Source organism: Haliaeetus albicilla, chromosome 9, assembly GCF_947461875.1.
Source record: "Haliaeetus albicilla chromosome 9, bHalAlb1.1, whole genome shotgun sequence".
Lineage (NCBI taxonomy): Eukaryota > Metazoa > Chordata > Aves > Accipitriformes > Accipitridae > Haliaeetus > Haliaeetus albicilla.
Window position 1 is genome coordinate 2,798,137 of NC_091491.1, and position 13,952 is coordinate 2,812,088.

A 13,952-nucleotide genomic window follows, 5' to 3' on the forward strand; every position below is an offset into this window, starting at 1 on the left:
GTGGGACAGGGCCGGAGTGTATCGGGGACCCGTGTGTGGAAGGGGCCTGGGCGCAGGTTTTGCTGCGGACCCACGGGGAGGGTGAGCTGACAAAAACGCATCGAACGCCTGCGCCCTCAGACGCAGCCCAAACATCAAAGGGCAGCCTCAAGATTTCCCTGCCCTGATTACAGGCCAGGTAAGGCAGGCTTTAATTGCACTTACGGTCTCTTAACTTCAGGCTGTTGGCTTCTGCAGCACCCTAGTGCAACCAGCTAGAAATCCTGCGGCTGCTTAATTTAGGCAGCCAAAAAACCCCCCACAGCCTTTCTTGAACTAATAAATAATACAGCTGATCTGTTCGTTCTTGTTATTTATGTACATAGATGCTAAAGTCCTCAAAAGAAAACGCAGGGGAGACAATTAGGGAGCAGGATTTTTTTTTTCTTGTTTCTGCATAAAAACCATCTTTAGTGGAGGAGTTAATTTACTCAAACTCATCATGCAACATCTCTAACGGAAACATTGTGCAGAGCCACATCGCTGTACAGTTTGCAGTTTGTGTATTTCCATGCTCTTCTTCTTCAGCAAAAAAGAAAGCTGGCATTTTGCAACAAGGGATGGTTTCTCACACTAAAGCGTCGTGAGCACACCGAACTGCGCCCAGCATAGGTTGTCTTCGCAGGGTCCATTCAGTGTGCGGGCTCCTGTGTCACTTCTGCCCCTCCGCTCCCAGACCGTGGTTGGATCACATCGACAAAATGGCAACGCCCCAAATTTTGTATTCTCAGGGTGCACATTGATAAACTACGTATGAAAAGCACCGTGACATTTCATGTCATTTTTACCCACGGGAAGGGTTTTATTTTTAAGTTGCTAGAACATACAGCTTGCTTGTTATCTACAAAACAGTGAAAAGACAGACAGCCCCTCCATTTGCATACCCCTCTTTTGCCTGGAAGAAATACCTGTTCTTTAGGACATAGTGGCTTTGAAATAGGATCCTGAGATCTTTGTTGTAACATTTGACTTCAAAAGAGACACTACTGGGTTGGAAAGGAAGGCATGGTAGTGAGTTGACCTTAAAAATAATGAAATTTGGTAAGAAGCTACTAACGTTTAACAAACAAGGTTAAGTGCAACCAGCTCTGCTCTCCCACCATATTTTTTCTATCCTGCAGCCCTACAAAAAGGTCATTCCAAGGAATTATGGCAGCAAAGACAAAACAATTTACGTTTTCCCAGTCTTCCACTTTGCTGTTATTATTGAAGTCGGTGGCATGCTACAGTTGAACCATTTTAGTCTTACTAGTTGAAATATGTTTAACTTTTACTATGTAACAGCTAAATCAAAGTTTCTGTTTTTTTAAAATATATCTTTGTTCTGTACAAGCTTACTCATCTACATACACCCCAAAGTGAAATGAAATGCAGTGTTTGTGTTCCTACCAACCACTGAGCTAACAGCTATTGAGGTGCGTGTGGAGAAAAGTCTCTACAGCAGTATCGTAGTGTTAACTTCTCTCGCATCTTTTCAAACTCATTACAGCGCCGTTTGCTTGTACAGACTCTGTGATCAAAGAATGCTTGCTTGTGTTTCTTGGTTCTTTCAGAGGCATGGTTAATTATCTGTATCTATTCATAGTTTAAACATTCAGCATTAATAACTATGCTGGTTGCTTCAGGGCAGAGCTTGCCGCATTTGTTATCGACAATAAGCAATGAGAATTAATTGTCTCCCATTCAGTGGTGAACAACTTACTTCATATGGCTTTAAAAGCAAGAGATGGCCTCACGATGCGGTGCTGTGCCGTTGTTGAGAGAAGCAGGTTGTCGTCGCTCTTGTCGTTACTTGTGCACCACAGTCCCCTTGGTTTGCTGTCTCTGTTGTTGCAAACCGCAGCTCCAGTCCTGGAATTGGTACCCGCCAGCCTGCTGCCTGCGCAGAGCTACCAGGGCTCTGCACAGACACAGCAGAACTCCCACGTAATTTTTTGCTTCACAAAATGGAGTTGGCATCTCGATAGTTTGCTGCTTGTCCAGACACAACTCTGCTTTGTCACGCCCAATTAATGCCTTAATTCTGAATCACATTGATAGACTTGTGCTCACAGGCAGAACTCATTGCAGGTCTTGTGCTTCAAATATTTCAAAAATTAATATCCATGAGTAATTTTGCATAAATGAGTAGTGCCATTCAGTTCATGATAGAGGCCCTTCTTCCCTAGGCAAGGCTAGGAAGCGTTTTAAAATAAATACATACACCAGTTACCAGAAAACTCTGCTGTAAACTGTGACATCTGTTTACAAGACATTGTTGCCAATTAATTACATTTGTCCCCAGGATAATACAGGCTGTTTTTCTTTAATTCTAAAGACTATATGGCTATAACTTGGAAGTAAACAAGCATGAAATCAGCATGGCCACAGCCTATAATCCTCGGACTTCCCCTTTCCATTGGCCAGCGGCTAAGAGAACCTCATAAATTTAAGAATATTCCACAGCATGTCTGTCTTAAGGAATCTGATTTAGAGGCTTTATGTCCATAGGTTTTATGATTCATCACCTTTGACAGACAAGGAGAAATATGAAATATGGCCCATGTGCACTGCTGTAACTCCACTAACGTTAGACATCTATCTAATCAATTACCATTTGTATTCTACTACTTATGTATTTATATCTCCCATTATTGAACTCCTCACAATTGTTAAATGTGTTTCTTTTCTCAACAACTTAATGAGGTCAGGAAAAACTGTCATAGTTAAGAAAGTGAACAAGAGGGTGTTCTGCTCTGGGCTTGCAGGAAGACTGTGATAGAGAAACTGAGCACATCTCTTGTCAATACTCTGCCGGTACCCTGACCCACTGCATCATGCTTCTTTCCACTTGCACACTGTTTGTTTGCTAATAAAAATTAATACAGAACGTTCCCACTTGAAGACATCTCAGCTGTCAAAATACAGTACTAAATGAGCTGCTGTTTAAAATAATTTTATAGACAAGTAGGTGGGCCTTGAGTACTTTCAAAGTAGAGCTGAAGACGAGCTGTCACAACATGTTGGTATGCAGGTTGGGGGTGAATTAGTTTTGGACCTTTGTATTTTCTTATAAAAGGCTGTGCTGCTCATTATCTGCACCATAAATTCCAACAACTGCTTTATGAATTCATCTGCAGTTGAGTTTTATCCTTCAGAGCATCACACTTTATCTAGGGTCTTCATTTATATTCATCAGTGAGGATGAAAATAAAATCTAGCTTTAATTCAAGGGCTAATTTAGATTTCAGTGTATGATTAACATTCCACACACAATTACTACCATCAAAGTCAAGCTTATGCATAAATCTTTGCAGGACTGGGGCCAAAACATTTTTAAGTATCCACTTATTCAATACATTTTATATAAAGAATTATTCTTATCTATTATTTATGCAAGGGCCTTAACTAGGTAAATCTTGACACAGCTAAGTCTCTCTCTAACTACGTACTCATTTTCTTATTTTTCATCTGGCTTCTACTCTATACATTGTTATCTAATTCTTCCAGCAGTTGGGTATGAACACAGTTCACTAACTGTAAATACAATATTACTCTTCTGCATGAGTGTTTATAGGAGCAACAGGAGTATTCAGCAAACAATCTCAAAAACTAAGTTTTCAGGAAAATGTGTAACAACTCCAACAGGTAACAGCACTGACTGTATAATTTGGTAAAACAAACCATTAAAAAAATAATCAACACTAAATCATAAAAAGCTATAATAAGTTACAAATTATTGCAATACATACAGGAAAAATACTATTTTTTCCAATAAAACACCGTCATTCAGCTACAGCAAACAAAATTCAACTAGTCCACTTAAGACAGAGTGGAATCACCAAAACTTTAATACTATATTTTTGGCATGCAATATATGCATAATTAAACAGTTAAAAAACATATACAAGTGTAGTATACATAACGTAAACGCAGTCTTGCTGTGGATTGTATCTATCAGTATATTCACAATACCAGTCATAACATTTGCTAGCAAGAAAAAAAGTAATTGATTTTTGTTAATAGCACTAATCAGGCAAATGTGTGACAGCTTGCCTTCCCTTCGCATAGGCATGGCCTCCGTTTCATGCTTTTTACTGGCATTAGGGGGCTTTACAATGTTCCAGCAACAGGGCACGCTGGACCCCTTCACAAGAAGCTTTGTGAACACCAACGTGAGATCACTCACTACAAAACAGATAAAGAAAGTCAGACAGTGAGCAACCACCCATATGCAGTAGGATAGATTAGCCATCCGGCGGGACACAGGGTCCGCATATGCTTGCAACACATGAAGAAATACAAAAAGCACGAGAACTGTCAGCAGTAAGAAACACACTGCTTCAATCCAGCCTTTGACTGAGTTTCTGCACTTCAGCAGCCAGAGTCCCACTTGGACGCTCGCCATATATATGGCTAGATATCCAAAAAGAGAGAGCAGTCCTTCCCTGTTGGCATTTAAAACGCCAACCCTGGTATCTCTGCCGTCACTCCCATGCAAGATAAATGTCTTCAGAGAGGTAGTGTTAAGAATAAGCTGATAAAGTACAGCAAGATTTATAGCAACAATCCAAGAATTATTTTTTGGAAATATGGCTAAAAGTAGAGATGCTGCAAGCCTCACAAATGCTAAGGTAAAGAAAAAATTCCAGTGCACTCCGTACTCTGAAGTATGTTCATGATACTCTATAGATTTAACACTAAGCAGTCGTCCAATGCCAAGAACAATCAATGGCCAAACGGAAAAGAACTGTCTGGCCAGATGGGAAAATTTTGGTTGTGTCATGTAAGACCTTTGTCTAACTTCAGGACAGACGACAGCATTACCAAAAATAAAAGCACCAACCCCCAAATCCATAACTCCTGTTCCGTAGGTCTCGGCTTTGGCGTATCGCCTTGGATACTGTGGGAAATCCACTGCTAAAATGCTGATTGATGTCAACACATTGACATAAACGCGAAACACAGTTATTGCTGGAATGTATTCTGGATCCAAGTACGTCTTCTGGAAGTCTTTTACAATTTGCCTAAAAGGGACTCTGGTCTCCTGTTTTCTTTGGCTGTATATTATAGAAAATATTCCAGCACAGAAGGCTGCAATGACAGGTGGCACGAAAAAGATGACTGGAGACAAGACTGTACAGGAGAACAGGAGGGGAGATACGAGCACAAGGAAGTCTAGCAGCAGGCTGTATTTCCTCGAACTTAAAGGTTTCCCATAGTGCAGGTAATATAAAATCAAGAGGAGTCCTCTGCAAAGCAGGCAGAGTGGAGCTAGAGACAAGCCTACTGAAATTTCCAGCAAACTAGTTCCATTTAAGTTGCTGATAAAGGCTTCTTTCAGATGTTTTTGTGACATTTTTCTTTCTTCCTCTGAAAACACAAACGTGAACTTGAGTTAGTTGTGTAAAACGCGTCTTAGAACTTTATCAAAAATGAATCTAATGTACCAGTTCATTAACACATACATTGATTTCAGAAGTCATCTGTTTTTCAGTTACCCTTCAATTTAAAGGATACAGAAGAACAACCCCGGTGCTGCAAATGCCGCAAGGCGCGGACACTCGGCTGCGGCCTGGGAAACTGAGCAGAGGCACCGGCACTCACAAGGCCTGACCGAGTTCCAGAATTACAAATCTTGCTGTGTTCCAACAAGATTCTTAATGTATTTTTGCTGAAGATCTCTAAATACCAAACACTCTGTTGGATATTCACGTTGTGAATAATCTTACTGTACATCCTGCTCTGTAGAATATATTTAGTCATATTCTCTATAGCGTAAATGAAACAGATACGTAAAAATGCGACCCTAATGAAGTTTCTGTTGCCTGGTCAGCAGAGAGCGTGCAATGAAACCGGCAGCTAAAATCCCCGCTCCCAACTGACGTGCCTTTTTAAAAAAAGCCCCAGACCCACAGCGATCCTACCCCAGCCAGGCTCCTCTGCCTTATGGGACCTGTTTCAGGAGAATATACGTTAAATATAAAAAGCGTTCATTAGCAAGTCCAAAATCGCTCTTTCGTTTAGTTTAACCCGCAGCGTGGGTTGCAACAAAGATTTTGTTAGCTGACCGCCCTCGCCCGCACGACCTGGACAGCCGGGGGGCGGGGGGAGAGCTTACCGCTGTCGGGAGAGCTTTTGCCGCTGTCGGGAGAGCTTACCGCTGTCGGGAGAGCTTTTGCCGCTGTCGGGAGAGTCTTTGCCGCTGTCGGGAGAGCTTTTGCCGCTGTCGGGAGAGTCTTTGCCGCTGTCGGGGCCCCGGCGCTGCGGCAGCCGGAGGTGAACGGGCGCCGGTGGGGGGGGGGGGCAAGCCCGCATTTCAAGGTTGCCGTCCCCCGCAGAGGCCGAGGAAAACAATCCCCGGAGGCCCCCGGCGTAACTTAAATCTCTTCGCCCTCAGCGTCCCAGGCCCCTTCCCCGCCGAAGGGCGCTCTGGCTTTAGCCGAACCCCCGGCCCGGGCCGCCCAGACGGCGGCTGGGTCAGCGCTCCCCGGGCTCGTCCCGCCGTCAGGTAAACGCCGGCCGCGTTCCCCGCCCGCACTTTCGCCGAGCGGGAGGGAAGCAGCCTGCTCTTCCGCACCTCCCGATTCACCGCCGGCCATTGCCGCCGCCGGTAGTTCCCGCCCCGGCTCCGCCTCCTCCGTCGGCCGCGCCGAGCTGCCCTCCGCCTGCCCGCGGTGAGTGTGCCCTGCCCGGGGACAGCGCGGAGATGGCCGCGGCCCTGCCCGGAGCCCCCCCGCCGTTAACTCCCCCCGGGGAAGGGTCCTGGACCGGAGCGGCTCTGCGAGGGGGGGGGGGGGGGGGACGACGACACGGGACCCGTATCCCAGAACGCGGGGTCTTGCGGTGGCCCGGTGGCGAGGCCCTGGGGGGGACGACACGGGGACAAACACGCCGGGCCGGTTGGGAGCGACCTGGGGGGGGGGGGGGGCGCGGGCGATGTCGGATTGTGCCCCGGCGAAGGCCGGAGGAGAGGCTGCGGTTGGTAGGCTGTGTCCTTGGGGAACTGGGACAAAGAACGGCTCCGCCAGCTGTAGGCGACACCTCTCCTAGGAAAGGGTGATAGTGTAACGAGATTGGAAGCCCTGCAAAGGCAGGGAGGGTCTTGGTGATGATGGTTGTGCGCACCGCCAGCTCTACGCGCTTCAGGGATCAAAGTGGTCTCTACGGGGTGTTTTCGTGCCAGGCGAGGATGGAATAAGAATAGAATAGGAATGGAATAGAACGGAATGGAAGTAATGGCAGTTTCAGCTGCTGGAAGAAGACAGAATTCTTCCTGGCTCTTTGACTGAAATCTCTGTGTTTATCACAGAAATGCAGAGGGTGAGCTTGACTCACCTTGGGTTGGCTCCCACAGATTTTTAGAAGGAACAGGAAGAGGACAGCAAGCAAGCCTATCTTGTTTCTGGTGCAATACAAAACTTCTCCGAGTCACTCCTCTTCCAAAAGCACTAGCTTTTCTGGTGCCGTCAGACCCACAAATCTGCCCTATTTGCCCTAACGGGAGGAATTGAACAAAACCAAAGTTGCAATTTCTTGCCAAGAAACGACACTTTATTAATTCAAGAGAAACAAAGCGTTTTATTCCTGCAGTAAGGAAAGATATATTATTCCCTCCAAATAAGCTGTATTTGCAGGGGCAGACAGAACGTATGACTATTACTCTGTTAGTGCAGGTAGGCTTTCTAGCTCCAGCATTACTTGGGATTGGTGTCTGAAGCATTTGGGCTCTGCTTGTGGAGCCCTCTGGAGAATGACATGTCCAGAATTATTTTGTTCTAAATGTCTTTTTTTTTTTAATTTAAGTGTTCTTCAGTCTGATTTGAATGAGATGCCCTAGAGTAAAGGCCCTCTCCAGTGTTCCCGTCCATAGGGCTGGACAAGATGCGAAAGCAGGTAAAAAGATAACCAGGAATTGAGTGCGCTGATTAAATTTTACTGGCAGGCCATGCAGTCAAGATTAGGTAACTACCGATGTGTATTCACCGCTACTTCATGAATTGACTGGACCTACTAACTGTGTGGTTTTGAGCTTTGTTACTAACACCAGCTAGTGATTTCTGTTATGCCATTGGCTTTAACAGGGCAGGTGTTCATGCACGTAGCAAGCACATCCTTAAGGATGTTTTTTCAGTAAAATTGATGGACACGTGAGCTATGCAGTGTAGGTATCAAGTGATTGTATTTTCAAATATTATTTTTCTTTTGGCTAAGTGATCACCATCTCTTCTCAAATGAAGCAATGTTGAGCAGGGGGTTGCAGGGGAGCAAAACCAAGCCCTTGCTCAGGTCTTGCAATATCAGCTGCACAGTGGACTTAACTTGGCTGGTGCCAGCGTAATACAGCGAACACATGGGAGGGCACAGGAACAATGAGCAATTGGCAGAAACTCATCTTGTCCATGGAGTATTTCATAATGTGCGTGTCTGTTCTCTGTGGAAGCAGCAAGCTTCTTAATGTTCATTCAGAGGAGAATAACAGAAATCGCTTTGATGACAATGCTTAACTGCATTGCTAAGCCTTTTTTTTTTTCCCTTGCTGTGTAAAATTTTGTATTACTGGAAATGAACTACTTACGCTGTCTGCAAAAGATAATAATGCTCCTAAATGAGAACATTATTGTAGCTTCCCCCCCCCCCGAAATGTGTTAATGGGGTTTTGCAGTATATTTTCCCTTTATTAATGAGCTTAGCTCATGTAGTGGGAATGCTGCTAACTAAATTTAGTACTTTTTCTGTATAAACAAGGTGATACTGTTCATTGACTTGGTTAACTTGTAAAGAATTGCAGATTTATGCTACTAAATACAAATGAGTAGGGTTACTTAGGAGGACTTTCGGTCAAGGAGAAGGGCAACAGAAAAGGAATATCTAGAATGCAAAAATCAGGACTGTCATCTTTTCCCTTCTTCATTCTCCCTTCCAGCCTCTCTCCCCCCCCCCCCCCCCCCCCCCGCTGCCCCGCCAAATGACAAACAGGACCTGAAATCTCTTCTGGCTAAGTTTTCCATTATGTTTGTACAGCAAATATGTCCTTCCAACTAATATTGTCAAGGACATAGGAGCCCAGAGGCTAAGACTTAAATAATTGAAGTGATTCAGAGGGGACAAATCTTCACCTAATGCAGGCCAGCTCTTACAATGCCACCATTTCTTTCCCCTGGCTGCAATATGTGCACTCTGCAACTTCACTCTCGGGGCCCTCAATCTCTGCTCTAAAAATTGAAGTCTGTGCTAGGAAAACTGCATTTGTGTTGGACCACAGTAGCTTTCAGCTCTACCTTAGCCTCTGCAGCCAGTCCTTCCTGCTTCCCTCTACCCAAGGCAGTGTTTGCATTGAATGCATGACATTCATAGGCTTAGAAATATGCCACTTAAGAACATTGTATAAGTGTGTCTGTGCTGAATGACCTGCAAAATTGCAAGTGCCAGGTGGTGTGAGTCTAAGGACACATTCTTTCCGAGTGCCTTTGCTTACAGCCAGAATTACCAGCGATGAATTCAGTTTACAGACAGTGTTGTCAGCCTGCCATCTCTCATATGCTAAATAATAACTTTCTAAAAGCAAAGCACCCCATGGGAACCATTGATGCCAGGGGACGGCAACTGGGAGGAAGAGTAGCTCAAACATGCTAAGTTATGACTGCTGCTGAGACTGAACTTCTGTTACATGGAAGCAGTAGAAAAACTATAAACTACAGTGGATGAGGTAAAAGTCCAGCTATATTCAGCCTTTGACTGGAGCTGATCTGACATCCTCTCTAGGAAAATGGCCAAAAAGAAGACTCTCTCATTCAGAATGACCTCAGTGAATCACTTGAAGAAGAAGTTAGAGCGTTCCTCAGTGATGAGGAGAAACTGCATCTTTTTGATGACCTCACTAAAGTTAATCCGGTGACAACTACAACAGGTAAGCAGCCAGCCAGGGGAGTATCTCCTGAGGAATCACTTTCCTTGGTGCCTACTAATATATGGTAGTTACTGTTCTCATTGCATTAATACAATCATGAACACAGTAGTTAAAGATTCAAAGCCTATTAAAGCCTATAGAAAGCCTTAGAAAGTTACATTTGGCTTGGTTGATTATTTTTTTTCCAAAATACTCCTATTTTAGATTTAGCCATGCTGACCTCTTATCCAGCTCTCCATGCAGAGCTCACATTTGTACTGTTGGTTCAGGTAGCCAGCGTGTGGTTGAGAGTTAATGCTATTGAAGGGCTCCTGCATGACCTTGTGATTGCAGTTTGGTGTTACATGAATGTATCAGAAAATGAGGCTCTAACTTACATTCAAAATATATCCATGAAATTGGTTTTGAAAAGTAAATTCCTCACTCGACTTTTAAAGAGGATCCTGTTAAGAGAAGCTAAGGCCTGTTCCTAGCGCAGGTGGGGAATTCTTGCCTCTGTTTGTTCTGCAAGTGAGCAGATTTGCTTTCTAGGACTGACTGTGAAACTTCATAAAAGCACAGGATTTATTGAATGGAATAGTTAGCAGATCCCTTAAGATTTTTAAAAATAAGGGCAACTCTTAAAGACATTGTTATGTATATTAGACCTATATCACTCTCTTGATCACCTCATTCTCTATTAAACCTAATAGGTAACATATCTGAAGATTTTTGTTACAAACAGGAACAGGAAGAGTCAAATACACTCTTCAAAAGATGCTAACAGAAGGTGTGTCTTTCAGTTCTGAAATGTCTTCAAGCAAGATACACAGTAAACTTGTTTTACACAAATGCTGGCTGCAGCCTGGTGGCTTTAAATCCATTTCAGCCTGTCTCCTGCCTCTATTCACCTGAGCTTATGAGAGAGTACCATGTTGCACTTCGTCCTCAGGTAATCCTTATATTTGAAATAACTGTCCTGCAGAACCAGACGTCAAGTTCTTCAAAATCTATATAAGCAAAATAATCCTAAAGGATAAAACCCATTTCTAGTGAAATATGACTTCTGTTAAAAGAGCAGTACTGTTTTCAGATAAATGTGAGAAGACCTTTGCTGTCCATTGCTGTTGAACTGTGTAATTACTGTTCTCTTAAATATTAATATTCTCTTTTATTGCCAGGATTTAAAACCTCACATCTTCACAGTGGCTGAGCAAGCCTACAGAAAAGTCCAAAGCCAGACAGACCCTGTAAACCAGTCTATAATTGTGAGTGGAGAAAGTGGTGCTGGGAAGGTAAGCAGATTTTTTTCTGACATTGCTCTTAAGTTTTGAGATTTGCTAGTGATTTGTAGTGCATAGTATTTCAGTGAACAAGCAAAGAAAAAAAAATTCTGACAGAGCATGTAACCAGTCTGCTCTAGCATGACTGTCTTGAAATATGTGTAAAGCATTAAGTGATTGCTGCAGATAGACTCCACTAAATATAGCTGCTCTTTAGGTGACATCTGTAATTTCTGGGAGGGCTAGATTTGAATCATTCAACAGGAATTGCACCTCGGTTAATGTCTCAGCCTAGTCTGTTAGGGAGCTAGTGTGGGTCTCAGCAAACCCTATGCAGAGACTTAGAAAAAGTGGAGAGTTCAGATTCTATCCTAGGCCCTTCTGTAATGGTCCATCCCTATTCAGGAAGATATTGAAGATATTTTTAAGCCCGAGAACAAAATGGTTTGCTGAGTGTTAATGACCCAAAGTCCATTTGTATTCAATTCATCTTAAGATACTAGCTGTTAATTCTAGCTGAGCTTCCAGATGGTTACAGCTTGATAAAACTGCCATTCAGCAAAGCACTCTGACTCCAATAGCATTTAAATGTGTCTGTTGCATGTAAGCATAAGCACAAAAAGTTTCCACTGAACTAGAGCCATAAACCTGACACAATTACTCTCTTTAGCTTCATCGCCAGCTGCAGCTAGCACTGTTTCACTAACTAACGTAACTAATAACATGGTAAAAACAAAGACCTATTGTCAAGCCTTTCTCTTGCAGACCTGGACATCTCGCTGCCTTATGAAATTCTATGCTTCTGTTGCTGCTTCAGTTATCTCCCCAAAAGGCAATGAAACTGTGGAAAGGATAGAGAAGAGAGTGTTGGACTCCAACCCTGTCATGGAAGCATTTGGTAAATTAGGCTTTTTTAACAGCAAAAAGCAGTAGTGGCCACTGTGGGAATTTTCTTTGTTAATAGACAAGTCTAAGCTAGCTCTTGGTCCTCTCCTTAAAAGACAAACTCTTCAAATACTGGAGCTACGTACAAATCACCCTTAATATCTGTATGTCCTACATGGAAGAGTAAAACCACTCTGATTATTCTGTATCTGTCACTGGCAATTTCACAGGAAATGCATGTACCCTGCGGAATAACAACAGTAGCCGTTTTGGAAAATATATCCAGCTTCAGTTAGACAGGTAATAATTACTGTGTAAAAACCTTATCTATTGTCTCGTTCCTTTAAATCTTTACAAGTCTCTTTCTGAAGTCTGCCACAGAATATTTTATCTGTCTTTAGAACATATTTTGGTTTGCTGGCAACTTACATTATTATTATTTCTTCTTTTTTTTCTGCAAGCTCTCAGCTTGATTCTAAAAGAGAGCAATGGAAAAACAGATGCAGTTAAGAACTCTAAATAAAATAGTACATTAAACTTGCACAACGCCGAAGGTGGACTGCAAAGCATTCATAGTCAGTCGGTATCGTAACAACACAACACCTGTCAGATTCTGTGAGGAAGTTTTGTTGAAATCTTTGCGCTTTTTTTTTCTCCTCTAGATTCCACCATCTGAGTAGTGCTTCCATTCAGACTTTCCTTTTGGAGAAGACCAGAGTTGCCTATCAGGCCCCCAGTGAAAGAAACTTCCATATTTTTTATCAGGTTTGCCTTCAGTTAATTTTGCTAGATATTTCTGACAAACAGTGGGGATCAAATCACAAGATTTAGCATAGTTGCAACTTCTAATATTTAACAGTTTTCCTGTCTGCCACACTTCCAAACGAAATCATGCTCCCAGTACGTTATTCTTCATTGTCTGTGAACTGTAAATACCAAAGGCAGAATTCAGTCATTACCTTGTTTTCTGTCTCCAGATCACAAAAGGTGCTACTGCAGAAGAGAGGCTGGAATGGAACCTTCCAGAAGGGGCTGACTACCGCTGGCTGCCAAATTCTGAAAGAAACTTAGATGGTAAAGATTAGTTTCACAGACTGTCCGTTAATAATGGCTGTAACCTTAAAGGAAGGCAGGCAAAAATGTGTCTGTCCTGTTAAATCCTCTGACCCAGCTTGGTCAGCCAACAGCAGACATTCTGCAAAGCCACCTGCATTAATGGGATTCTTTATAAGTTTCAGTTTGCACTATTAAGAGTTTTCACCTGGCTTAAAACAGCGGTTTCTGGCCAAGCAAATTTGCATCTCTCTGTGGCTATGTTTAGAAACTGTCTCATCTTTGGATGTGCTTCAGCAACCTGCTGCCTAACTTCAGAGCCCCACAGAGTCAGTATTAAGTCAATGACCTGGTTCTCTAGTTTGTGCTCTGGGATTTACCGAAAGAGCATCTGGCTTCCTTGATCTCCTTTGACAATTCTAGCTAAATTGGTTGTGGTATAGACTGTTCTGTTTGCTCGTGTTTGTGTGCATGGCTTTCTTTTAAATAGCACTTGTTTGGCTTTTCAGAGGACTGCTTTGAGGTGACCAGAGATGCGATGTTTCATTTGGGCATTGACCGCTCCACACAGAACAATATTTTCAAGGTCAGGTACAAAGCATGGTCACCACGAGACTGCTAATGATGTATGGAATGGCTTTTTGGTGTGGGATTTCTGCAGAAGTAAATCTGTATCAATGTACAAAGCATGGGTTATTTGGTACTCCTGGCTGGAGGGCTTGCAGCTACACATTAGGTTGCATAGCCAAATATTAGATCTTAACTAAAAGCCTGCACCTGTGAACTTTAGTTTTCCTTCAGTAATTGCATCATTAGGAATTAAC

General features: G+C 43.1%; 2 protein-coding genes across 9 annotated transcripts in view; one reads left to right on the plus strand and one right to left on the minus strand.

The window, feature by feature from the left end:
- Window positions 1-13,952, plus strand: part of MYO19 (myosin XIX) — a 28,145-nt gene that overhangs the window by 437 nt on the left and 13,756 nt on the right. For 4 of the 7 annotated variants that reach the window (XR_011326033.1, XR_011326034.1, XM_069790946.1 and 1 more), the window contains exons 1-10: window positions 6,624-6,695; window positions 7,825-7,914; window positions 9,784-9,928; window positions 10,711-10,859; window positions 11,089-11,202; window positions 11,956-12,088; window positions 12,306-12,375; window positions 12,738-12,840; window positions 13,053-13,149; window positions 13,638-13,714. Coding sequence is in view for 5 of the 7 variants with exons in the window: in XM_069790946.1 (XP_069647047.1) it covers window positions 7,903-7,914; window positions 9,784-9,928; window positions 10,711-10,859; window positions 11,089-11,202; window positions 11,956-12,088; window positions 12,306-12,375; window positions 12,738-12,840; window positions 13,053-13,149; window positions 13,638-13,714 (900 nt within the window). In the remaining 2 variants the exon portion in view is untranslated. Of the gene's footprint in view, window positions 1-6,623; window positions 6,696-7,020; window positions 7,078-7,119; window positions 7,915-9,783; window positions 9,929-10,710; window positions 10,860-11,088; window positions 11,203-11,955; window positions 12,089-12,305; window positions 12,376-12,737; window positions 12,841-13,052; window positions 13,150-13,637; window positions 13,715-13,952 lie in introns of those variants that run through there. The other 3 variants (XM_069790949.1, XM_069790948.1, XM_069790947.1) reach the window with 3 other exon arrangements.
- On the minus strand, window positions 806-6,473 carry PIGW (phosphatidylinositol glycan anchor biosynthesis class W). Of its 2 annotated transcripts, none has more exons than XM_069790954.1 (2): window positions 6,180-6,473; window positions 806-5,391 (listed from the first exon to the last, which is right to left on the minus strand). In XM_069790954.1, the coding sequence occupies exons 1-2, from the start codon at window positions 6,334-6,336 to the stop codon at window positions 3,857-3,859; spliced, it is 1,692 nt and encodes a 563-aa protein (XP_069647055.1). In that variant the 5' UTR covers window positions 6,337-6,473; the 3' UTR covers window positions 806-3,856. The 2 variants fall into 2 exon arrangements, with proteins under 2 accessions (XP_069647055.1, XP_069647056.1); XM_069790955.1 differs by having other exon boundaries at window positions 6,140-6,245.

Excerpts from the sequence above, each read along its gene's own strand:
- PIGW (XM_069790954.1), bottom strand. The coding sequence starts at position 6,336 with ATGCGGGCTTGCCCCCCCCCCCCACCGGCGCCCGTTCACCTCCGGCTG. Across the intron at positions 5,392-6,179 it reads CAAAAGCTCTCCCGACAGCG|AGGAAGAAAGAAAAATGTCA; the intron begins GTAAGCTCTCCC and ends TTGTGTTTTCAG.